Below are 26,469 nucleotides of genomic sequence, written 5' to 3'. Positions count from 1 at the left end.
TTAAGCTGCTGGGAATGTGTATCATAGCCTCTGAACAAATAGTGGGGAGAAATACTGGAAAGCAGAACAAGTTAAAAGACATAGTCAAGAAGTGAGTTATCAAGATGTAGGCCTGCATTCAGAAGTAACTACTCAGAGTAACAAGCACAGCACTTTGAATTTAGCTGTCTGAAGTGACTACACTATTCAAAAGGTGAGGATAGCTACTGATTCAAAGGATATTTTGAGATCACCATTAAAGCTGAAGTCAGACAGAATCTAATTAAGTTTTCCAGTCATGCCTCTGGGAGTGAGAATAAAGAGAGGAGCAGGTTCTCTTCAAGGACTCCTAGAATTGTGATATGCTTCCTTGAGAATAAAGAAATAGTTCCTCAGCAGTGCACACACAGGGATGTTAACTGAAGAGTGTGGAGAAGTAGTTTTCTGGGATGGATATGTTCTAGCAACATTTGTTTTGTGGGTCAGAACAGGAGACTCATTCCCTTCATGAGACCTACAAAACCATGTGAATAAACCTTAGATCTTGACATGCCTAAACCTGTAAGGATTTTGCATTCCAACTAAACAAAATTTTCTTATAGTTTTTATATGGAATTTATCAGCTCAGATTCACTAAAATGCTATTATTTTTAGAGACTGAAAGATTATACATGGTAGCTACCATACACAAAACACAACAGAAGAATAGTATGTGCAATATTTGTGGCTGCATAAGTGCAGTTGCTGGAAAGGGTAAAGGAAAAATCATTATATTCTTAAAAATATTCTTCATTTTCTCAACCAGTATTTTGTAATTCTGTCTAGAGTTTCATCTTATTTCACCTTATGGACATATCCTTAGACTTGCATAAGTGTACTTACATGATTGTTTCTTTCTCTCACACATACATGCATGATCTAACCACTAAACCCTGTGGGAAAGAAATGAGTAACACAGTCCATGCTGCCTTGAGTTCCTCTGACTGGAAACTCAGGGGCTAGGTGAATGAATACAAACCAAGAAGTTCAAACTTTTAGTCTAAAACCTAGTTCTCTTTCAGGCTGGTTCTTTCATTGACTATGTAAAACAAAAAGCAAAGCAGCTAAATTATAGAAACCAGCATTTTTGCTTTATATCTCAACTATTTAAGTTTTTGTTGTATGTTCAGGGGAGTCACTGAACGTGGGCATGGCACAGCCCTCAATTTCAGACCACATATGATTCTTTCCCCTCAGGTGTACTTATCTTTCCAGTCATCTCAGTGATTCTATTGTGTGTATTACCAATATTTAAATGTGCCTATACACAAGGTATGAATGCAAAGTACCTTGATTTGAAAAAGAGTATTGAAAAAGAGTGTTGATAATACCGCTTTAGTAATTGTGAAAACAAACCAATCCATCTACAATGAGTGAAAGTTCTTAAAATACACAGATTTTTGCATGTAACTGAATGCATCCAGAAGACAGCTGTTGCACTGTGCTGTGTTCCCCATTAAGCACCAGTACATGTATTCTACAACACATTATACGTTTTATTCAATAGCATCAATTAAACTGTATGAAAAAGTACTTCCTCTTGTTGGTCCTAAATTTCTCAGTCTTCAGTTTCATGGGATGACCCGTTTCTAGTGTTGTGTGTGAGAGAGATTTCCGCCCCCCTCTCCACTCCTTGCATAATTTTATAGACCTCAATCATGTCTCCCCTTAGTCATTTCTTTTCCAAGGTAAAGAACCACAGATGCTATAGCCTAGCCTCATAAGGAAGGTGCTCCGAGCACATGATCATCTTGGTTGCCCTCTTCTGCACCTTTTCTATTTCTACAATATCCTTCTTAAGATATGGTGACCAAAGCTGTATGCAGTATGCCAAATGTAACAGATTTGTATAAGGGCATTATAATATTAGCATTTTTATTTTCAATCCCCTTCCTAATGACTTCTAGCATGGAATCAGCCTTTTTCACAGTGGCCATGCACTGAGTTGACACTTTCAATGAGCTGTCCACCATGACCCCAAGATCTCTCTCCTAGTCAGTCACCTGACTAGGCTCAGATCCCATCAGTGTATATGTGAAGTTGGGGTTCTTTGCCCCAAAAGGCATCACTTTACATTTGCTTACATTGAACCACATTTGCCATTTTGTCGCCCACTCCCCCAGTTTGGAGAGATCTTTTTGAAGCTCCTCACAATCTGTTGTGGATTTCACTACCCTAAATAGTTTAGTGTCATTTGAAAATTTGGCCACTTTGCTGCTTACTCCAACTTCTAGATCATTTATGAACAGGTTAAAGAGTACTGGTCCTAGTACTGATCGCTGGGGGACCCAACTTCCTACTTCCCTCCAATGTGTAAACTGTCCATTTATTCCTACCGTTTGTTTCCTGTCCTTCAGTGAGTTACTAATCCACACATGAACCTGTCCCCTTATCCCATGACTGCCAAGTTTACACAAGAGCCTTTGGCAGGGAACTTTGTAAAAATAAAAATAAATAAATAAAGGTTCAAGCCTTCTTAAGCCAGTACATTCATATATGTCCACATAGACTTGCAGGCAATTTTGGTAAAAGGAGCATGCAGAAGCATAGTTGTGTAAATTACCTCAGGTTCAGCTTGCAAGAACCCTTTGAATACCAAAAGAGGGCACAATACCCTATATAAACACACTGATAACCCCTGCAGAGATGAAAAGGAGAGAGCTGGGCTTTGTGCATTTCCCCATATCATTCCTGTTTGGTTCCCTAATGACAGAGAGTCTGAATTGGGGACACCTCATATGATCACTTTGGGAGTTTTCATCAATCCACATAGCCTTTTGTTCCCCTGCATGAACTGAAGATAGGTGCATGCATGCATGAGGTGTGAAGATGTCACATGCATTAACTTGCTGACACATGGGCTCACACCAACTAATTTTGATGTGAACCTCACATAAAAACCTCAGTAGCTTGTGTAGTCCATAATTTCCTCATACAGTATGTCCCAATCAGGTCCCCACTTTGACTTTTTCTTGCCAAGTAGCTCATTGAAAGCTTCTGATTTTCCCGCAATACATATGTCTGCGCAAACATCTTGCTCTGTCACTCATTGTGACCATTATCTCCCATCCTCCACCTGCCCATTACTACAGCCTTTTCCTTTAAAAAAAGTTGAATGTCTCCATACATTCATCATAAACACTTTGCTCTGAAAAAGTCTTCAAATGTGTGTCAGACAAACACTATTTAAAATAAAATACTTTAAACCAAACTTAGTCCAACTCAATTCAAGATAGGGAGGACCATAGTTTAATGTGGCTGAGGCTGTGTTTTAAATAATTTAGTGCAAAACATTCTTCTATTGTTAAATATTATTTTAGTATTGAACTCCACTCAAGATTTTAATGCAAATTCAGCTGCCAGGAAAAAGAATCAACCAGTAAAATAAACTAACATGGCAGTCAAGCCAAGCAGTGCACCCAACATTAACAGTACTTCCTTATTTAAAGGGAGATTTTTGAAAGTTATATTCTTTCTAAAATAAGAAAATTTAAAGTTAATGCAAAAACTTTTTAAAAATTCCAATCAGCAGAGTAAGCATGCTTGCTGAATAAGTATTAGGAACAGACACTTCAAAGTTGGCAGTGTACAAATTTTCTCCTTAATGGAGTGGCCTCGGCGTCTGTATCATCCTCCATTTGTAGCTGTAGTACCAGGCAACAATGTGAAAGATTACAAACGGCACTATTTTAAAAAGTGGCAGGCATCCAGTTCTGGCTACATGAAACACAGCATTTAATATTAAGGATTATAAATTGTGTTATGTTGCTGTCTTCAGATCTGTTTTAGTTAGTGTATGTTATGGCTATGTGTCTATTGTGAAGGCTCAAGTCTTGCATACTGATAATTAGACGTGACATGCCTTTTTGATCTTGAACAACAGTTTGTTGCATCACAGGCCACCTAACTGGTGTGAAATAATGACACAGCACTGTGGTAAACATTCTCAGACTTCTTTCCTTGTTTACAGGGCTCCGAAATAAAAGGAAATGCACCTGCCCTACCTTTTTGCCTGGAACTCTTAGATGTGGTAGGGTGATACTCATTTCCAAAAGAGTTAGGCATGAGCAATTCTTTTAAAAGCAGCCGCAGCTGGGAAAAAGCCTGAAGAGCAGTTCTTTAAAAGTGGGAATGTACTATTCCATTACAAAATAAAACGGCTGGAATAGTGATGTGGGAAATAAGCCTGGTTATCAGTATTTAGAAAAGATTTTGATGAGGCTTCAAAACAAATCAGTATAATGATCAATGTCAGCTGAGATGACCACAAACAACAAAAGCAAGGGCAGCTGCAGAAATATGTTTATTCCTTCCGATGCATTTTGATAACCATTTCTTTTTCAAGGATATTTTACCGGATTGCTTGAAAGAGAAGTTTCCTTTTCAAAATCCTAAGCGTCAAAATATTATAAGGAAATGTGAGACATATTTTACTGGAAATACCAACTAATGATACATGAAGTTCCTTTTTGTCTCCATCCTCACTGTATGCAGACCTTGAATCCAAAGCCATACTTTACAGCAATGACTATGAAAGGAGCATTTGCTATTTTAATAATATATCATCTTTTTAATATTTTGGTGTCACTCTATAGTCATGTTAAAGTAGAAACAAAAAGCTACCATGATGTACAAAATGAGGGGCTCTTTCAGAAACCAGAGTTTACCTGATTGATTCTTTGTGATACAAGTTATTATAATCTGCTAATTTATTAGCGATTCTCTCTTGCACAGATTTGATCTTGAATAATTTGTTCCAGAAGAAAAAATCTTATTGATTTTAGGACAAATCTGCATCTAGCCACATTAAGTAATCTGGAACAGCTAGTACTGGATGTGTCACCAATGTGAGCATATTGCCCTTAGATATTATACAGACCTATTAACATATTAGAAGCATTCTTCTAGACTTTCATTTATAGCTGTGACTTTGACCATGGTACATCTGCAGCACACAGTTTAATACTGCTTAGTAGAGTGAGCCTAAGTTGAATTTCCTAGCTTTTTGTACACTCACAATATCAAATTTTAAACTTTTTTTTTTAATTGCCATGATGCTTTTTTGGGGCCTTTTTAAGAAACTGGGAGAAACTGCTGAAGTAAGGGATTCTAAAAGACACATGGCAAGAAGATCTAAACAGCACTAAAATTAATGATGTGTCAGTAAAGTTGTCTATAATTTCAATTTCCTCATCTGGATTTTCTAGCACTAAGTAAATTACTGTAATGAAAATAGGCAATTTGGATCCAAAGCAGGGGTTATTTTGCCAACTGAAGGAAAGCTGAGAAGTACAGCTCAACTCTCAGGTAGAAGTTAAGATACAGTTCAGCTGTCACACATACTTCAGTGATAGGCAGCATATACAAAAATATGAGAAACCATTATAGGCCTTTGCTGTTGCCATAATGCAGTGTATCTAAATTGACATCGAATATGAGGTAAAATAATAATGTAAGAGAAGAACAAAAATTTACAGTAATAGGTTAATAGCCACCTAAGGAATATAATCTGTAGTAGGGAGCTGGGAAATTAATGATTAGAGTATTTGAATATCAGCTCGGTCACACCTCTACTGGAAAGTTCAGGGCAGGCCTACACAACTTGGGACCTGCCAAGTTAAACTCAGTCCATCAGTCATTTATGGTGGCCAACCAAGGGCTTGATAGATCTGTTTTTGCTGCCTCTGACTGCAAAAACAGGACAACTATAAAACTCCCAACAGGCACCAAAGAAAGCTTGTGTGCTGTGTTTGATTTGGTGGGTCCCAAATTGTGCCATCTTGATTTAGGGTTGGTCTGTTATCTTTAAAACGTAAAATGCAATTACCATTGATCAATCTACCAGTTATGGGAATTATGAAGGCTTGTATTTCAATATGTATGCCAGAAAGGAACAATGTAAATATTTTGTTCATTGTATACACCATCTGAAGTTTTAAGACAAAAGGGTTTCTCATATTGGTGGCCATGCTCCTAGATAGCAATTACTTAGAGGGATTATGAAAAGAACTTTGTTGCAGCAGCATGTTGATGTGGTCCTAGACTACTTTGATCTCATTACTAGACCACTACGACCTCATTACTTACATGTTACACCATCACTTCTATCACTCTAGACCAGGGCTGCTCAACTTAGGCCCTCCTGCAGATGTTGGCCTACAACTCCCATAATTCCTGGTTATTGGCCCCTGTGGCTAGGGATTATGGGAGTAATAGTCCAAAAACAGCTGGGGGAAGTTGAGCAGGCCTGCTCTAGACTGTAATGAGGGCACTCTAGTGTCAACACATTGCTTGAAACCCACCCACAATACTTGTCTAATAAGACCACTATTCTTTAGGCTGCAAGGAATACTTTTCATAGTTTGGGAATTAAATGAAATGGCAGTACATCTCACTAAACTGACAACACTCACATTTTTACCAGAGTTCAACATTTTGTTCCTATATGACCCACCACTTTGCCTGCAGCTTCAAAGGGTCCTGCATAGACAGAAAATAATACCTCCCCCCCCCACACAACACACAATACATATCCCTTCAAAATTCCAGGAACTGTTCCTGGCAAGGGGTGGGTGGGGAACCTTACCAATAGATACAAATTCCTGGGTTCTGAAGTGATGGGGACTGCTCAATGTCAGCTTAACACAGGCTGTCTGCAAGAGCCCAGGACCAGCTCTGTGAGCACACATGAATGTGCCTGTGTCTGCATCATATAAACAGTGCTGATAGCAACATTATTTAAAGAAACAAAACTATTTGCGCCTGCTATTACTTCTGGCAGATTAATAACCCAAGTTAGTTTGAACAAAAAATAAATAAACAAAGCAGTCTTCTCTTGCTTCTTCCCTTTAGTATTGCCATGTGTCTTCATGATAATTGCTGAGAAGCACTAGAAACATAGTTTCAGAAGCAACAGGGAAAGGGGCAGCCATGCTAACTAGGGTACATACAGACCAAGAAGGGGACTTGCTGTTTTGTTGCTTTAATCTCCTGCAGAGCGGGCATGGCCTCCCACTGCCTTGACAACCGCCCAGAGACAAAAGTTTTAAGACGTAAGTTATACATAACGTATAAAAACATGCTAAATAAATAAATAAATAAATAAATTCTTGACAGAAATACTTAGCAATAAATTAAACATCAACTGCTTTGTCCTGCAGCTCCATGTATGCTTCAGATGGACTGTCAGCTTTGTTATTTGCAGGTTTAGTCTTCTGCTTGGTGTTTGGTTTTTTTTAAAGCAGAATTAAGGAGTTTAAAAATTGCTCCTGGGGAGTGGGTTCATATGACAAGCCCTTCATCCAATGAGCACGGTGCAGAGCCAGGTAAAGGCCATTGTGGCTAGGGATGATGGGAGTTGTAGTCCAACGACATCTGGGGACTCGCTTGAGCACCCCTGGTGTAATGTGTTTCAAGCGAAAACTAAAAGCATGTAGGTATGTGTAGTGGTCAGTCAGTTTCCAGTATAAACTAGCTTTTATATGCCCATCATGTAGTTGTACAGTAGTGCCCAGAAGGTTAATGTGGAATAAGGCTAAGATGGAAGATGCATTGAAGACTGTTAGAACTCTAACGGAATTTCTCCGGATTGTGGATCCAGATGCTGACGAGCTTGTCAATGCATAGAGGAGGAGCCTCAGGGGACAGGACCTGAGTAAGTGCCATTGTATGTCAGGCATGAACATGTTGGCATACTGTGCAGCTATGAGAGTTTCCATGGCAATGACATTGACCTGAAGGTACAAGTTATCTCCAAAGCTGAAACAACTGTGGATCAGGATGAAGAGGCAACACTTAATAGCTGGAGGATACCATCAGCAATACCTGTAGTATCAGGGATAAAATATACCTGAGAGCTTGTACTCTTTCTTTGTGAGGGATGTTGGTGTATTCACAGAATCTCTACATCCATGGTTGCAAGGGTAGTATTATCTAGGAGATTGTCAAAAGACTGTGGTTTCCTAAGGAAGTCAGTAGTATTCCATAAATAGTTAGGAATATCAGCAGAATAAGGCCTATTAATGGCATCAATGTAGCTAAACACCCCTACTGCGTTAGTGCCAATGTATGAATCCATGGAGATTCACTTCCAGAGCATCTCCACTACCCAGAGTACATACATCCTTAAATGTATAACCATTTTCTTAATACTGCTAAATGTTACTTTTATACCTGTCATTAACAGCAACAAAATACTGTATCTCACTAGAAAAAGACCAACCATAAACAAAATATCTATTCACATCATCCCTATGTCTGGTCCACTGGCTTTCTGTCCATTCAATCACCACAAGCGAAATGCAGAAAATTACTGTCCATCTGCTTTGTCAGTTGTATATAACACCACTGGTTCCTGTATCATGTTAAGGTTGATTTTCTATGTCAAACCTTCACGACAGTTTAGGTGGTAATGTGAGTTGGTAAGATTTGTTAAATTATAAGTTTTGAATAATAGTTTAGTTGACATTGCTGGGTTAAACGCTCTCCATCTGTCAAAATTAGAAAGACAAAAAAAAGGAGAGGCAAGGCTTCACTCTTTACTTGAGCCACACTGTCAAAATGCCTCTAAAAATGATTTACATGAACTAGTTTATCTAATATCAATCCATTTATTTATTCATGGTAATTGTCCATGAAATTGAATGGGGCTCTTTTAGAGGAAGAGGTGGCAGTCCCCTTTCCCCTTACTCCTGCCCATTCCTTCTCTCTCTCATTCTCAAATCAAGAACTAATTTTAAAGAAGGGAAAGAGAGGGAAAGCATCTAACAGTCTTTCCTCTCTGCCTACTTTTGACTTTTGCTTCTCTGTAACACTCTCTTGTGCACTGCCTGAATGCGACAAAGAAAATGTCTTGCACTAACTATTCGTAGACATATATTTACATTCACATATAGCTAGCCACACTAGTGAGAATGACCATGATTATGATAGGTAGGGCAGAAGGCAAGTCTTTAAATGGAGGGCCCCTGCATGGGCATCTGGAGGGGGGCAAGAGGGGGCAGTTCCCCCCCAAGAATGTCTGAGGGAAACCCAGGTTTTGCCTCCCTGTCCCAATTATGTCCAAGATAGCACCTGTTCACTTTGCCTTATATAACTGATTGAGAGCCATTAAGATCCAAGCCAACTACAATCTGTTTAGTCCCATCCTGGAGTCTATGAAGGCAGAGTATGATAGAAAGCTGGGAAGCAGTTGACAATGTAGCACATCACATCAGTACAACTAACTAATCAAAGGACATATAACATTAACATCACAGCATTCTAAAATTACGACAGAACACCTCTTGTAAAACCTCTTTGGGGTGGAAAAAACCATCCCTTGAACAAGACAAACTGGAATAATTTATCCAGTGTTGCTTCTCTCTCTTATCCTTGATGAAAGTGTCATTCAACGGTCAGCAAGCCAGCTGAAGTAGTATTGCAAATCATGGACAGAAGCAGAGGAAGAGGTAGGAATGAAGGTGCTAACAGAAAAACTGGAAGCCTTGGCTGATTTATTGGCAAATAGAGGTTTTGAGGGGGATCAAGAAAGCCAAAAGTTTATAAAATCCCCACAGTATCATAAAAGGCAGAAGACCTACAATGGGAAGGACAAGTCAGGTTTGATTATTGGGAGGGGAAGAGGAAACAAAAGTTGAATCAGAATTTTGAAGTAGTCATTTAAACATCTGAAAATAATGAGGAGAAAGATGGAACAGATGGTCAAAATGGAGCCGATTTGAACGCAGATTTCCCCAGGTCTCCTAAGATTCTTCTTCAGTCAAGTACAACTCACTGCAACCTGATCTGCCTCCTTTTGGGATACAGTAAAGGACAATATGGAGTAAAAAGAACCTTCAGGGTAATTATTGTTTTCCCATAGAGCATAAAGTACCAAGTTTTAATAATGCATACATGTATGATACACTCCAGAAGGATACTATGGTCGATAGTATCGAAAGCCACCGAGAGGTCCAAAAGGACCAACAGAGTCACACTTCCTCTGTCAAATCCCAATTGAAGATCATCCATCAGGCCGACCAAGGCAGTCTCCACCCCATAGTCTGCCTGAAAGCCAGTATGAAATAGGTCTAGATAATCAGTTTCATCCGAGACTGCCTGGAGTTGGGAGGCCACCACCTTCTCAATTACCTTGCCCAGCCACGAAAGGTTGGAGACAGGACTATAGTTGATTAACTCTGAGGGGCCAACACAGGCTTCTTCAGAAGTGGTCTAATAATTCCCTTTTTAAGGCAAGGAGGCATCCCTGCCCTCTCTCAGAAAAGCATTTATAACTAGCTGACCCTGCACAGACTATCTGTGCGGTCTTTGGGGCCAGCGGTTACCTCTCCGCCAGCCTTCTGCCCCAGTCTCCACTTCCGGGCCCAGCCTCCTCTCCTCCCCACCACCACTTCTGCTCCCCCTTTCTTTCCCCCATCCTGGGCCTTGCCTCCGCGGCCGGGCCAACCACCTCTGGCCTCCACAGCTGGGCTACCGCCGTGGCAACCAATCCTCCTGGGTGCGCCTCAGCCAATCAGGCGCATCCGCTGCCCAGCCAATCAGCTGGGAGCTGGGACGCACATTCCAGGGCACACCCAGGAGTATTAATATAATAGATCTCTACTAGGCTTCTATAACAACCTTCCTGCCAGATAGTGTAAGTCATGTTGGGAAAGGGTCAAGAGAACAGGTGGCAGGTTGTACCACTCCAAGTAGCTTGTCCACATCCTCAGGAGTTACAAACTGGAACTGATCCAGCCTGACCACATAAGAGGAGCTGCTGGGCAACTCTGATTCAGATACTGCAGTAATTGTGGGGTCTAAATCCAATTTGGCCCGAATAAGAGAGATTTTATCCAGAACTTGCAGACACAATATAGGCTGAAAAGAATAGCTTCTTTGCCACCCGTACTGCCAGAGCATAGATCTTCAAATGTACTCTATGTTTTAATCTGTCAGTTTTGAGTCGAGTCTTCCTCCACTTGTTCTCCAGTCATCTATCTCATTGCTTCAGTCCCCGTAGTTCTTCGTATACCAAGGGAACAATTTTGAAGCAGGTTGGAGAGGATGCTTAGGAGCAATTGTGTCTACTGCCCTGCTGAGTTTGCTGTTCCTCCACCAGGGAATCAATAGGATCACTGGCAGAGCCAACACTAAATTCCTCCAAGGCTTCTTGGAAGGTTATTGGATCCAATAACCTTCTTGGGCGGACCACCCCAATGGGTCCCTTGTCCCTGCAAAGGTGGGGTGCAACCGAATCCAACCTTAACCAGATGGTGGTCCATCCATGACAATGGGGAAATGCTTTTTCCTTCTGGCAAGAGGCCTTGCATTTCTTTGTTGCAATGTTTGCTTTTCACACACAGGAAAACCCATTCTGTTTGGAACGTTCGAAGTGTTCTGGCTTTTAAAATATATATAAAAATTAAGATAGCGAGAGGGCGGCACTGAGCGGGGTACCAATTAACATTACATTAATATTAAAGGTACCTCTCACCGTGCCCCAGTGCCACCCTCTCACTATCTTAATTTTTTTTTTAAAGCCAGAACACTTGGAACGTTCCAAACAGAATGGGTTTGTTCTGTGGAAACACATTTGGGCCCTTTGGTGTTCCATTCTGAGCTTGGAACAGAATGTCAAACCCATTCCGTGCACATCCCTACTTCTAGCCTCATGGCTGATTTGAAGTTGAACCAAGAAGCTCTTGGAAGAACCAGCTGAACCAGGAAGTTCATGGCTCAAATCTAACTTGTAGAAGAGGTCATCAGGTAGCTTGAAAATAAGCCACTAATTTTTTATCTCATATCTGCAATGTGATTATAATATTACTTAATTTACTGGATTGATATAAGAATTATTGAGACAACATACATTATCTCAATAACATACAAAGTGTTTTGAATACTCAAGTACCATTTACTTTAAGTAGATCTAAGAGGGTGCAGAGAATGGCCTTCTTTATGGCAGCACCCATGCTAAAGTATAAAATTCCTTCCTCTGAGAGATCAAACTTGCCCCCTCATTATCCAGTTTCTGCTGGCAAGACATTTTTGGGATTAAGTTCTGCTGGAATCTGTTGTATGCATATATTTGTTTTATGGTGCTGCATTTAATTTTAGTTTTTCATTGGTTTCTGTGCTCTTTTTTTAAACAGTGAAACAGCTGTATCACTGAATGCTGAATTGTTGGAAAGGCAATTAAATACTATAAAAATGGCAAGTATTCACAGGTCAGCTTCTATTTTGCTCTTTAGTTTGCCGCTCCCTGCTTCTTAACAAGCCTAAACTGGATATTATTGTTAAGGGTCACTTCCTTGAAATGTGACAAGGTTGTCACAAAGACAGGGTCCTCAGCACTTAAACTGAGCCTAAAAAAAATTAGGTTGGCCAATTGACACAGTTGCTTGAGGTGCTTCTCTCCTCCTTCATTGCTTTATTGACAAAAAAAACCCTCCTACTTTATTGAAGATCTGAGGCTGGTAGTGTGAAAGCACCAGCTAACAGAGCACAGGTGGTGCTTAACTCATGCCAAATCCCTGAAGTCCTGAAACATGATGACAGTGGACAGTAATTTTCAGTGAAGTTGTTCTGAGGGAGATCATCTTCTAAATCCAGGCTGTCTCCACCTGTAGACTTAATTGTCATCAGTCCAATGCAAGGGGCTAATCCTATGTGCAGCCAGCCCTCCTCCTATTTGGCATTACATACAGAACCTATGCTTCTTACTGCTGATGAAAATGAGCCACGAGGAGCCATATCCTTTGAAAAGCAGGGTGATCAATATGCCCTTCAAGGAGAGTGAAGTGCTAGATATCCACAAGTTATGCCTCACACACCCTTCAGGCTGATGCTTCAGCAAGCCATTTGTAACCTTCCTTTTCTGGGAAATGCTTGACTCACCACTCTAAGAATTCTTCGCATGTCAACAAACACAAAGATAGGGGCAAGTGACAGCTTTTGTCCTGAAGAGTTTGTGATGAGAAACCTCCGAAATCTCAGGCACTCAAGACATCACAGGGAAGCCTATCCCTCTATAACTTCCACTGACAAACCTAAGCTGCAGTGATAAACTATAACCAGCATATAATGATGGAGAAATACATCGTGACACATATCTGGTAGATAAACTAATCAAGCAGGCCGAGTTATTTGGATTTGCACTAATTCCAGAATGGGTGTCTCTCTATATATACAGCAGGGCTCAACTATTGACGTATAATCCAAGTGTACTGGCTTGCATTTACTAGGCACATCTGGACTTTGTTAGACAGCCTTCAGCACTGCTTTCCTGAGGCAGTGCTACACCCACCCACCCCAGACCCCAAATGAAAGGGCCTCTCAACTACTATTTTATCATGAACCAGTTGAGACAACAAACTACCATGGGGACAGTTAAACTGGGCCCACAATATATGGTGACACTTGCACCTCATCCTTTCGATGATACAGGAAATACAGCATTAAAACTGACAACCAATCTGGAACAGGCAGCTCAGTTTACTGGAATGGCCTGGTCAATGCTAAGAGTTTTGTTACTAATTCATCTCGGTATTAAAGCTCATTCCTGCAGCTACAAGCCTAGGAACTTTAAATTAAAACACCACTAATGCCATATCCTCTTTCTGAAATACTTCTTCCCATCCATGCTTAAACACAAAACACACACAGAAATTAAAGAACCAGAATGTCTTTGGCAAAACTCTTCTCTTTTCTTTAACAGTAACCAATTTGCTACTTGAGTGGGTGGGAATGCGATACTGTGTGAGGAATGCAAGTAGGGAAACTGAAGGAGAGTAAAATCATAGAATCCTGAAAAATAATACTTCTTCCTTGGTTGTTGAATCTATCTGGTTCAATTATTTAAATGAATGTTAAAGTTTGAAACGTTAAAAATAGGACATTGCAAAGGCTAATCAATCATCTTATTGGCCAATTTCTTCCTTCTCAATGATTACAGATAAAAGAGCTATATTTTGAACAGTCTGGCCCAGTGCAGAGGCGAAACTGCCCAATCTCCTAACCATGGCTAGGCATTGGGAGTGCACTGCAGAGTTGCATCCTCCTTCCCCCTCCCTTCACCTGGTTCTCAAGTTTTCTCCCTCCCTTTAATTTTTAGAACTAATCTTGGTGCACCATTATGTCTGCACCATGAGACATATGAGATCTTAAGTAAATGAAGTTGAAAGTAACAAGTTGGAAACCAGAGTGCCTTGATCCACGCCAAATGCACTTTATAAAGACTTCTTGTATTGGGACTGCCCATCTATCTAACTAAATGATTCATTATGCTCTCCCTTCTACAGGAAGATTTAACACTTCAAAGGCTCATGAAGCAAGATGGATTTCCAACTAATTAAATCTTATCAGCAGAATGCCACAGCATACATGATTGGGCCAATGATCTATCTATCTAAGCATTCTGTCTTCCAACAGTCCTCAACCAGATATTCTTGGACCACTCAAAAGCAGCACGTGATAATGATGTACATCCTTCATCTATAACCCTCATCCCCCAGCAATGATGTGCTTTTGACTTTCAGATCTACTGAAGACATACAGATCTATCTTCCATTCATTATTGCAATTACTAACATACATATACTTATCCTAGTAGGCATTATGCAGTTATGTGGCAATACATTGAATCATTTAATTATACATTTCATGAAGAATTTTTTTTTCTCGTTTATTATTTTGTTTAGCAGACCTAGGGGCTTGGTGAGGGGAAAGAGTGAACAGTTTTCTGCTAATTCACTTTTTACATTGTTCATAGTTTGCTCATTATTGCTCCCCTCCATCATTTTTGTTACTAAGTTCAAACCATCCATTTATTCATACCTGTTTTTAATATTTAAACCAGTTTCCAGGTCTGAGGGGATTTGCCTCTCTTCATGGAAGTTATTTTATGGGTCTTTGAGGAGGTATTGCGAGACATGAGTTCCTCTTTACAGCAGTATTGACTCTTCAGCATGGCTTGATCCCTGCTAACTGGGCAAAGAGGCACATTTTAAACCTAGTGATTCTCTTTAGTGGAGGAGAGTAACTGGCCCTATCCACCCCCAGCACAGTACTTCCAGTTACTGTTGCTGGTGTCTATCTTATGTTTCTTTTTAGATTGTGAGCCCTTTGGGTACAAGGAGCCATCTTATTTATTTTTTATTTGTGTAAACAACTTTGGAAACTTTTATTGAAAAGCGGTATATAAATATTTGTTGTTGTTAAATGATTTCTACCTATTTTAGAGGGGACAGAACTTATAGGTCTGGTTCAAACGTCACATGGAAGCATAGCTTAATCCCAGATCTGCATGATGTCCCTTAGCCTCTGGCAGGTGCATGGAGGAGAGGGAGGAGAGAAGAGGGCCTGCACTTGAGGGCTAGGGGATGTCACGTGGAACCAGAGTTAGACGAGGTTCTGCATGACACCTGAATTGGGGCACAGTGAGAAGTCTACAGTTCTCAGGAATCATCTGCAGGGGTGGGTGTGGGTGGGAGAAATAGCATTACAATGGTTACCTACCAGTCCTCTAGGATGTAGGTTGAGGTGTTTAAAAGATAATTTGCTTGGGTTCTTGTACACTGAATGTCAAAATGATCTAACCCAATAGTTAGCGTGGGCCTTGATATTTGTGGAAATTCTATTTTACTCCTTGCTGAAGTATATTTAACACTGAGCTAAAGCTTCACTGGATGACCCAAACCTGAGTTTGAGATACTTTGCCATGTGACTAGTACACAAAAGTGCAACTGCCCTGAGCCATTTTCGGAAGGGCGGTATATAAATTAAACAAACAAGCAAGCAAGGCAGAACTCTGAAGCGAAAAGTCACAAGAAACACAACAAATATTTATATACCGCTTTTCAACAAATGTTCTCAAAGCAGTTTACGTAGTTAAATAAAGATGATTCCTTGTCCCAAAAGGGCTCACAATCTTAAAAAATAAAATAAAAATAAGGCAGACACCAGCAACAGCCACTGAAGGGATGCTGTGTTGGGGTTGGGCAGTTGCTCCTCCCCTGCTAAATACCTTCTGCTATTGCTCTCATGATAGACAGATGGAAACTACAGGGTGACAACCCTTTCTGGAGCTTGAATGTAAGAGTTAGAATCTTTTAGACAAGGGAAGGGAGAAGAATGCCTGACTACTCAGGTCTAGAAGACTCTGCTATGCCAAACTTCAGGATGCATGGGTCTCTGAGCCCCAAGACATTTTGGAAAGGAGGTATACAAATAAAATAAATAAAATAAATAAAAATAAAAATGGAACCTAGGAAGAATCTAGTGAGTTCTCGTTTTCATTGAAGAATCTTGTGGTCCTAGTTTTCTTGTGGTAAGTGTTCAGGATTTCATCCTGGAGACTGAGATTTGTAACTAACACCAAATATGCTTAAAAGATAAAATAAAATGGGCACCTCCGGAATACTCCTTTAATTTGAATTTGTGCACCAAGTCTGTAGGACAGATTCTTATAACACTAGAAATCTTTCCCCTCCTCATATTGTTGATGATGGATGTCAAGCAGCATATGCCAAGAAGCATTTGATCAGCATGATGAAATGAGAGTATGCATTTTGCATTAAAGTTTGTGTTTTCAAAGGTTTTTGTTGGTATATGGCCATCTTACTGCAAAGTGACAGTTTATGACTCTTCCAGTAAAGCTGAATATTACAAAAACTGTAAAGTTGATTTCTGACCTTCTTTAATGTTCATTTTAACTATCGGAAAAATAACTTTACTGAGCAAACTTTAAACATTTTATTTCAATATTAAAAAGTTAAGTGAAAAACCACTGCTACCAGAGCACCAGCACTTCACAAGAAATATCTTTGGTAGAAAAGTCTTTGGCTCCATTTTGCTGCCTTTGGCAACCAAATAATTCTGTCATAATGGCAGAGAAAGTGAAGTAAACGATGGTGGTGGTGATGGCGGGAGGCCCAAAAGCAACTGCTCAAAGATGGCAGCTGTTGCTAACAATCTGGCAAAGGAATGACTTAGTAAAAAAAAAACCCCAAAACCTGGCACAGGAATTACTTAGCTGAAAGTCATCTAAAATGGTTTAAGAAACTTCTATGGTTCTGTGAACTGAGACACTTTTTTTCTAGCAGTACTCCAAAGTTTGTGTTAGCTGGAGAATGGAGGAAAAGACCATCTGTCTCATAAGTGGCTCCTAAGAACGGTATGGGAGAGCTTCTTTCCTAAAAATATCAACTCTTGTAGAAAAAAGAGCTATTAAGCTATTCCTCCTATGCACGGACATTTTCTGCTTCTCAAGAGAATCAAACATTAATTTAAAGGCAAGTGAACACATTGGAGGAAGTACATGAACTTTTCTGAAGTAAAGCCCAGTTGCCTGCTAGTCTAAGCCAAACTCTCAAGTACAGACCCACGCATGCCATTTAAGATTATCAGAAAATCTAGTTTGCTTTCTAGAAAAGGCCCCATAACTTATGGGGCCTTTCCCAAAAGACAGAGCCAGATTCCTGATGTTTTTATATTTATTTCTACAGTTTTATCAGGCATTATTTTCTATTTATTTCTGTCCAAATAATGTTGAGTTTTTGCAGTTTACTACAGAGTTACACTTCAATGGATGCTAAGCAGCAGCCTTTTCAGGCACTATTTTACACATATTACATTTATGTTCCCTCTCTGTTATGAGATACTTCCCTACTCTGTGACATTTCCATTGGGTTTGGAGCTCAATATTCATTCATTCATTCATTCATTCAATTTATCTACCTCCCTTCTTAAAGTGGCTCAGGGCAGTTTACATTAAAATCAAACACACATAATCTAACAATTAAAATAAAAACACATACATTTAAACCAGATTAAAATTAAAATGAGATATTAAAAGCCAGGCTAAAAAGATGGGTCTTTAAGGCTCTCCTGAAGGCTTCCAAGGAAGATAATCCTTTTATATCCATGGGCAGCACATTCCACAACCTAGGGGTGACAATTGAGTAGGCCTGATCCCAGTTTTCCACCAGATGAACTGCTGGCACTTGAAGATGGACGCCTCTTGACGATCTTAATGAGCAGCGAGGATCTTGCAGAGAAAGGCGCTCTCTCAGGTAACCCGGACCTAAACCACTCAGGGCTTTGAGAGTAATAACCAGTACTTTGTACTTTGCCCAGAAACATATCAGCAGCCAGTGCAACTGTTTAAGAACAGGCATAATGTGGTCTCTCTACGATACCCCAGAGACCAATCTGGCTGCTGCATTTTGGACTAACTGAAGTTACATACAAAGGAAGCCCTACATAGAGCACATTGCAGTAATCCAACCTGGTACACTAGCTGGCATTAGCATTTAAGGTGCTAATGCCATTTCCTGATATTGATGACAAGGAGAAATATATTTGGGTGTCATCAGCATATTGATAATACCCAGCACCAAATCCCCTGATGACCTCACCCAGTGGTAGATGTTAAAAAGCATTGGTGACAGAATGGAGGCCTGAGGGACTCCATATAGTAGCTCCCGTATTGAAGAGCAACTGTCACCAAGCTCCACCATCTGAAATCTACCTGAGACATGGGAGCAGAATTACTGTAAAACAGTGCCTCCTATCCCCAAATCTCTCAGGAGATCCAGAAGGATACCATGGTCAATGGTATTGAAAGCCACTGAGAGATCCCAAAACCCCAGCCACGTCATGCACCCTCTGTCAAACAACTGGTGAAGGTCATCTATCAGGCCAACCAAGGCCATTCTCAACCTCACAGCCCGCCCAAAGCCCGTCTGAAATGCATCTAAATAATCAGTTTCCTCCAAGACTGCTTGGAGCTGGTCAGCCATCACCCTCTCTAAATCATCTTACTCAACCATGGGAGGTTGGAGACTGGCCTATAATTATCCATCACTAGGGGATTCAGAGCTGGCTTCTTAGGAAGAGGTCTAATCATTGCCTCCTTCAAACCAGGTGGCATCCTGCCCTCCCTCAGTGAGGTATTAATGATATCAACTAGTCTCACTCCAACAGCCTCCCTGCAAGTTAAACACAGCCATAATGGGCAAGGAGCCAAAGAACAGGTGGTAGGCCGTACCGCTCCAAACAGCTTGTCCACATACTCAGGAGTCACAAACTGAAACGGATCCAATCTGATCTTGCAAGAGGAATTGCTGGACACCTCCCTAATTAGCCCTGCAGAAATATTGGAGGTCAGAGCAGCCCAAGAGATTTTATCTGCAAATAACTCACTGAATGCGTCACAGTGAGGCATTGTTTCTGGAAACAGAAGGAGCTTGAGTTAAACCCCTAACAATCTGGAACAGCTCTGCTGGATGAGAACTTGCAGATGCAATATGTACAGAATAAAATTGCTTCCTTGTTGCACGTATTGCCACAGCATAGGCCTTCAAATTGGTCTTATCCAATTCAAGATGAGTCTTCCTCCATTTGTGCTCCAATTGTCTACCTTGCTGCTTCAGTTCCCATAGCTCTTCCATACAAGTAGGTCAGAAAGGACACTTAGGAGCAATAGTGTCTACTGACCTGGTAAGTTCCCTGTTCCAGGTATCCATTAGGGCATTGACAGAATCACTGGCAGAATCAACTCCCAAACCCTCCAAGGCCCTTTGGAATTCTACTGGATCCAACAGCCATTTCGGGTGGACCATTCTAATAGGTCCACCACCACTTAATGTGCTGGTTAATATATCTTTAACCAGCACATAAACTTACATATGGTGGACGTCTAGTATCAAGACAAATGATCAATATTTATTACATTTGTAAGTTACTTCAGCCTTGCAAATAACTGTTTATGGGGCGTATTCCCAATTTCCCCAGAAACTCACTGAGAAGTACTATAGTTGCCTCAACCTTCAGTACTATCTTTTTCTGACAGAGGAAGTTAGAGAGCATGTATATGTGCAGCCTTTATGGATGGAGAAAACACATCACAGTGCCATGGCACCTGTCAGGTTGGGGGAAGGTGTTGATGCAAGCAGTGGTCTGGTAGGTGCATTTCACCTAGACAAGCTGCAGATTGCATGGCTTGACTCTCTCATATTAAGACCAACAAAACCAAGGTAATAACCAAGTCTTATCAGTTATATGATTAATATTCTTGTACCTGTTGCTTTAGCTGTTGCACCAAACGGTCTTTTTCTCGTTTCAGTGCAGCTACTTCATCTTGGGTTTTTTTCTTGGATGATGACAGCTCCAGCAGAGCAATGTTGGCATCTTTTTCACTAATGGCAGCGAGAAGGGCTTCTTGTCTGAAAAATAAAATATGAATAGCATTAAAGATCCTCAACATCTATTCATATATTTCTATGTTTAGAAGTTCAGAGACCTAATATTAGTCTTTTAGAGACTTGATATAGTAGTACTCTGCTATGTTATCTTTGGGTCCCAGCCAAATGGATGGCAGATAATGGTGGGACACACAGAAGGGCCTCTTCAGATGGGCAAGCTGACATGGGAAAAGGTGGACCTTCAGATATGCTGACCCCAAGTTGTTTTGAGTTTTAAAGGTCAAAACCATCATGCTGAAGTACATCTAGAAGTGTTCTGGCAACAAGATGTTGCAGAAGAAGGGTCACAGTCCCCATACCCATCAATAATTGGGCCACTGCATTCTGTACCACCTGAAGCTTCTGAACACTTTTCAAAGGCAGCCACACAGAGTGGATTGCAGTAATCCAAGTGCGATGTCATCATAGCCAAATGTGACCTATCAAGAATAGTTGGCACACTGACTCAAGATAGGCACAGCCAAACTCTGGACATGCATACTCAGAGTTAGGTCCAGAAGCACCCCTGGCCTGAGCCTTCATACAAAATGCTATCCCACCCAGTATAGGATGAACCTTATTCCCTTATTGGTGTTTTACTGAGAAGGTGCAACTCTGTCTTGTCTAGATTAAGTTTCAGTTTGTTTGCCTTCAAAGACTCCATTTCCATCCCCAGATCCTTGTTTAGGACCTCAACTGTTTCCCTGGTATACAAGGAAGAGACAGAATTGAGTGCCATTCAAATGACAGCAACAGCTTCACATAGATATTGTACTTCATGGGGGCTAGAACTGAACCCTGCAGGATACCACAGGGCAAAGTGTCAAGCAGGAATCTCCAAGCATCACCTTCTGAAAACACCCCACTAGGATGAAGTGGAACCACTAAGGTAGTGCTCTCATTTCTGTCCTGGAAAGGAAGACCAGAAGAATGCCATGGTCTGCAGATTTGAAAGCTACTGAGAGGTCCAGCAGAACCACAGGAGAACTTCCCCTATCTAGCACTTGGTGTAGGTCAGTCAATTGACTCAGTCCCAAAACCAGTCCCAAAACTGAAACAGATCTAGATAATCCATCTCATCAAGGAAATGGAGTTTAGAATCTACTATGCACTCAAGCACCTTTACCAAAAAGATTTGAGACTAGGTGGAAGTTCTCCATCACACTGGATCTAGGGAGGGTTATTTTCTTTTTTAAAGGCAGTGGCCATAACACTGCCTCCTTAAGGCTAGACAGAACTCTACCATCCCTACAGTACACATTCACTACTTCTGACACCCACTTGGGCAGTCCCACTCCAGCAGATTTAACCACCCAGGATGGGCAAGGTTGATCACACATGTAAGCGGCCTCATCCCTCTAAGAACCTTGTCTGCATCCTTGGGCTGCATAAATGGAAAAGTATCAATAGCAGCAGCAGCAGCACCACCACCACCACCACCACCACCACCACATAAATTAAATCTGTAGTAATTACGGAGTCTGTCAGAATAAATATGAAACGTGTTATATGCCAAGTACCTCATGAACCCATCTCAAAAGGCTGAGTAGACTTCCACCCCCCAGACCCACACTTGTGCCAAGATATAATAAGACCCTCACAATTCTTGAAAAATTACATTAGTCTCTGAACAGATGCATTAGTAACAAAGGTGTGAGGAGGTTTATTGCCATCATTGCCACTGAATAGGCCCAAAGATGGACACTAGCACAGGTGAATTCTCTGCTATCATTGTGACACTATTTGATACTGCAGCCATTATTTGGTTTCATCATCCTCAGCTCACCAATAAGCAGGGGGCTGACTCAGGTCTACTAATTGGAAGAGGACATTCAAGAGCAATCGCGTCAACCACTTGAGTCATTCCAGAGGTTGACCAGAGTTTTGACAGGCTAATAAAAAGAAACAGCAGGAAAAACAATGTGCTACATATGGCCTGGGAACCCTACTGTGTCGGCTTGATCTGAGATGGCAGTACTCGAGACAACCTTTTACTGAGACATCTTACGTTTATCAAGTAGGCTGTTGAAAAGATTGATATCCAAACGCTGTATCCTGCTTGGGGTTTTTACCTTTCCCAGTGGGATCATCACACCCTAGGTTCTTGATTACAAGACTTACATTAAAAAGGTAAGCTATATTACATGAATATTTGCAATGTTATTGTCTATTATGTAAAATGCAAGGTTGATGCACACATCCATAGATGTCACTTGAGTATCTTATCACTTGAATTTGAGGCTGAAAATATGAACTTCCTCCACTGAGGTGCTGTTAAGCAATATGAAAAGCTCCCTCTGCTCTTAGATTGGCTGTGTCACACACACAAGCAGTTACTTATTGTTGCTACCATCACATGATGAACATACACATCAGTGTGCAATAGGTTTGCAGATTTGAACGGTTGCATATTTAAATCAAGAGCAAGTCACTCAAAATTATAAACAAACATTTCCCTTTTTTTACTTATTCAGAAGATATTATTTCAATGCTGCAGGTCCCTACCATATGGCCAAGAACTTTTTACAAATTGCAATTCTATCATCTGATCCCACCCCCCTAATGTAAAGCCAATGCAACACAGGTATTGTACTGAAGACTTAATAGATATAAATAAGTGTAAGAGAGTTCATATTATCTGCAGTCTTATATTTTTACCTCCCCCAGAGGTAAATTACAGATGTGGAGTGGATACACAGTTTCTAGTTTCCATATGTATTCATGAACACTTAGGATCCATTTAGTACCTGCTATTTCGTATATTTCAGGGAACCTGCTAAGTGAGCAAAGAGCCACCCTTTAAAGTGGTGATTCTCTTATATTTAGCAGGGGGAGAGCAACCGTCCCTATCCAACCCCAGCACAGTGTTTCTCCAGTGTTTGTTTCTGGTGTCTACCTTAAGTTTCTTTTTACACTGAAAACCCTTTTGGGACAGGGCGTCATCTTTATTAATTATTATTTTTCTATTTTGAGAACTTTTGTTGAAAAGCTGCATATAAATATTCATAGCAGTAGTAGTAGGTGCTGAGATATTTTGAATTATTTGTTCATTTACTGTTGATAATCTATTGTAGGACAATTAGGCTTACCGAGTATATCTTTAACTGGAATACCACCCACCCTCCTGACTTCCAAGCTGGTGGAAAAGAGGCAACTATCTGCATGGTAAATAAATACATTGCATATACAGAAAACAAAGTGGGGCCTTTAGCAATAGCAAAAGTAATAATAAAGTAAAAGGCAGAGGGGTTTGCGCAGTGATCCTTGGGACTGGAATTGGGGTGTTAAACGTGTATTGCCAGTTCATTTGTAAAATGTCATAGGGTGCACATTTTTGGCAAAGAGTATGTAAATAGTAAAACTTTAGTTTTTGTTTTCAACAAGCCAAGGAACTGTGAGGGTTTCCCCTGTTCACATATTCCTAAGGCATCCTGGTTCTGGCTTTGGGGATAACTGTCAATCTCCTATTTAAAGGCTCATCCAGGGGGCAAGACCATGTGCTGGTTACATTTCTCCCATTCCTGCTGTGGAATGACATGAATAAATCACTAGGCTGAGGTCAAAGCAGCCTGCCCATAAAGTGATTCATGGACCCAGCAGCGCCATCCCTTGGGACTATGTACTTTATTACAGTAAACCTCAGAACAAGATACAATTTCCTGTCTCAAGGAGCAGCTTTTAAATCAGGACACCTGGAAGCCCTGCAACCACTCAGAGAAACAATAGGTCTCAGCCCAACCACTGCTTTTTGCTTCTGACCCACACTCAGCCCAGAGCTGTTGAATTTCAAATGAAATGCTAGCTTCAGAAGTAAATGACTATGGTCTCAAGATGCTGGAGTAAACTTACTAGCATATTCCACACACATCCTGCTCTATGTTTGTTATTCCGCCCCCCCCCCGAGTTATTCTCCTAAAATTACATATTTTGTCCCCCCGCCATCATGTAAAAATAAATGTGATTTGCTGTGTTAGTCAATTATATGGGTAAAAAAAGAATAAAATCATTGACATACTGTAAGTGACTCTTTAAATGTATACAGAATGATTTGTCACTACTTGTTTGTAACTGGCCAGCCTTGCTTTCACCCACATCTGAGGAAGTGGGTTATATGAAAGCTCATGCATTAAAATATTAGTCTAAAAGGTGCTGCCTTATTCTTTTTTTGGCTTATTTTTCCAAGTAATCTCACAATATGCCATGCTCTAGGTAGGTGTACTAATTAGCACAAACAGTTACGGAGAATTGCTACACAGACTGTATCAGCTGATATGAATCTTGATTTTTTAAAAGCAATGTGTCATATACAGATCAATACAAGAGAAGTATTTTGACGGCAACTCAGGCTTCTGAGTACTGCACAGCACAATAATTTATTTTTTCCATAGGAGATGTACTTTATGATTCAGAGATAGAATGCAATAAGTGTTGGACACTGGTGGTCATTTGGAAATCAGGAACAAAGCAGGACAATACTATTGACAAGAGGTTCCAAGAGTCTAGGTTCACCAGTTTAACTCTCCTATGCTTGCAAAAAGGAATTCACTAATCAGATACTGGGTTCATAGTTTTAAATGTGAGATGTATTTGACAACAATTTAATATTAAAATATTAAACTATATTCAAGATTATTTTATATTTACAAAGTACATGTGGACAGCTCCCTGTCCAAATGTTCTTAAAATCTATAATTCAACCCAAGGAAACAACAGAAGGGGTGGGGAGTGGGACATGGATGTGCGGTCAACAGAAGAATATGCACTTATTTCAGTTGCTGTTATTGTTTATGGAAAACAAATAAAACTACAGAGAGATGACATAGGGAGTCTATAATGCCTGTCGATACTAGTTCATATGGGCGCTTAGACACCTAGTACCTTAGTCATGCACTTATTTTTTCAGCTCAGAATCCTCTATGTATGAATAAAAAACCTCACAATGCTAATATCCGGTTAACATCTTGTTATCTTAACAGTAGTTATTGTGTTGGCATTTTAACTACTATATTTTAACTAAATAACACCATCATACACAGAACTTGCAATGTGTTATTTTCTCCGGTTCATCTCAATTGAGGGCCTGACCTTAATCAACACAAGAAGACTCATTTATTGCAGGAGAATATATGCATAAGTTACGGGGTTTACTCTTTTTTTACCCCTTTAGGGCCAGTTATGATCCCCAAAGTAGAAGGATTCAAAGCTGCAGCTGAAAGTTGGTTGCTGTGCTCCTCCTCCCACCTACCAAAGACTAGTAGCATCCTACACAATTGTTACATTTTCTGTAATACAGCAGTCAAAGTTGACCACAAATCCTACCCATGGGACTGATGCGAATATGCTTTCATGTGGCTGCGGAGCTGCTGCTGTGCTCCTTGGAATGAGATGATCGCTTTTGCGTCTTACTACAAAAAGAACAGTATTCTTAGTGATAGGCGAAAGCTTTCACCTTCCTGAAGACACAGAAGCCAGTGCATGCTCAAAGCCGAGGTCATACCGAGGGGAGGAAAAGTAATAACTGTTTGACAAGAACAGATACCTTTTCACAGAGAAACCAGCCATTCAAATTTTCTGTCTTGGGCACATCACCATGGGGAGACTTTGAGGTTAGCTAAAAACAGACTAAAGAATTCTTGAAAGCACAAATGAAGTTCAGGGGGAAGTGAAGATAACCTAGATGAGTTTATCAGCAGAATCTGCTCTGGGAACCAATACTCTTTAGGTGAAGCAAAGGAATGCAGAGGGACAAGGAGGATTTTAAAAACCAAGCTGCCCAAAGCCAAGAACATTTAAAGAATAGAAATAAAAGCAAAGGGGTGTGTGTGTGAAGAAGAGGTCAGACAAGCCTTTTTGTGAAAGAAGTATTTCCGGATAAAGTGTGTGGGGAAGGCTGGCTCAAGTCATTTTACCGCTTGAGGCAGCTCCACTGCCATCACCACTGCTGCCCTATCCTCCCCATACCAACTTTCTGTATGTACCTGAATAGAGGACAACTGCAAATTTAAGATGACCCCCTTAAAAATAGAGGGTAAAGGAAGGAAGAGGACTCTGAATTTAAGATGATCCCTGGATTTCTAATGTCAAAGAACTTGGAAAACATAGTAATTGAACAGTGAAGTTGGAAGGGAGGGGGATGTGGTGACAGCAGGCCATCTGCTTCCCGCCACTCTCTCTCCCTCTTGGGGGTGCTGTTCTTCTACCCCCTATGCATCCTTGGAGAGTCGGA

General features: G+C 40.6%; 1 protein-coding gene across 18 annotated transcripts in view; it reads right to left on the bottom strand.

Moving 5' to 3' along the window:
• The window catches only part of ERC1 (ELKS/RAB6-interacting/CAST family member 1), a 292,154-nt gene that overhangs the window by 56,027 nt on the left and 209,658 nt on the right, over positions 1-26,469 (bottom strand). For all 18 annotated transcript variants that reach the window (XM_053255857.1, XM_053255862.1, XM_053255858.1 and 15 more), the window contains one exon: positions 20,081-20,225. In XM_053255857.1, coding sequence (XP_053111832.1) covers positions 20,081-20,225 — 145 coding nt within the window. The remainder of the gene's footprint in view (positions 1-20,080; positions 20,226-26,469) is intronic.

This window comes from Hemicordylus capensis, chromosome 5 (assembly GCF_027244095.1).
Source record: "Hemicordylus capensis ecotype Gifberg chromosome 5, rHemCap1.1.pri, whole genome shotgun sequence".
NCBI lineage: Eukaryota > Metazoa > Chordata > Lepidosauria > Squamata > Cordylidae > Hemicordylus > Hemicordylus capensis.
This window is presented reverse-complemented; position numbering and strand designations above follow the sequence as displayed.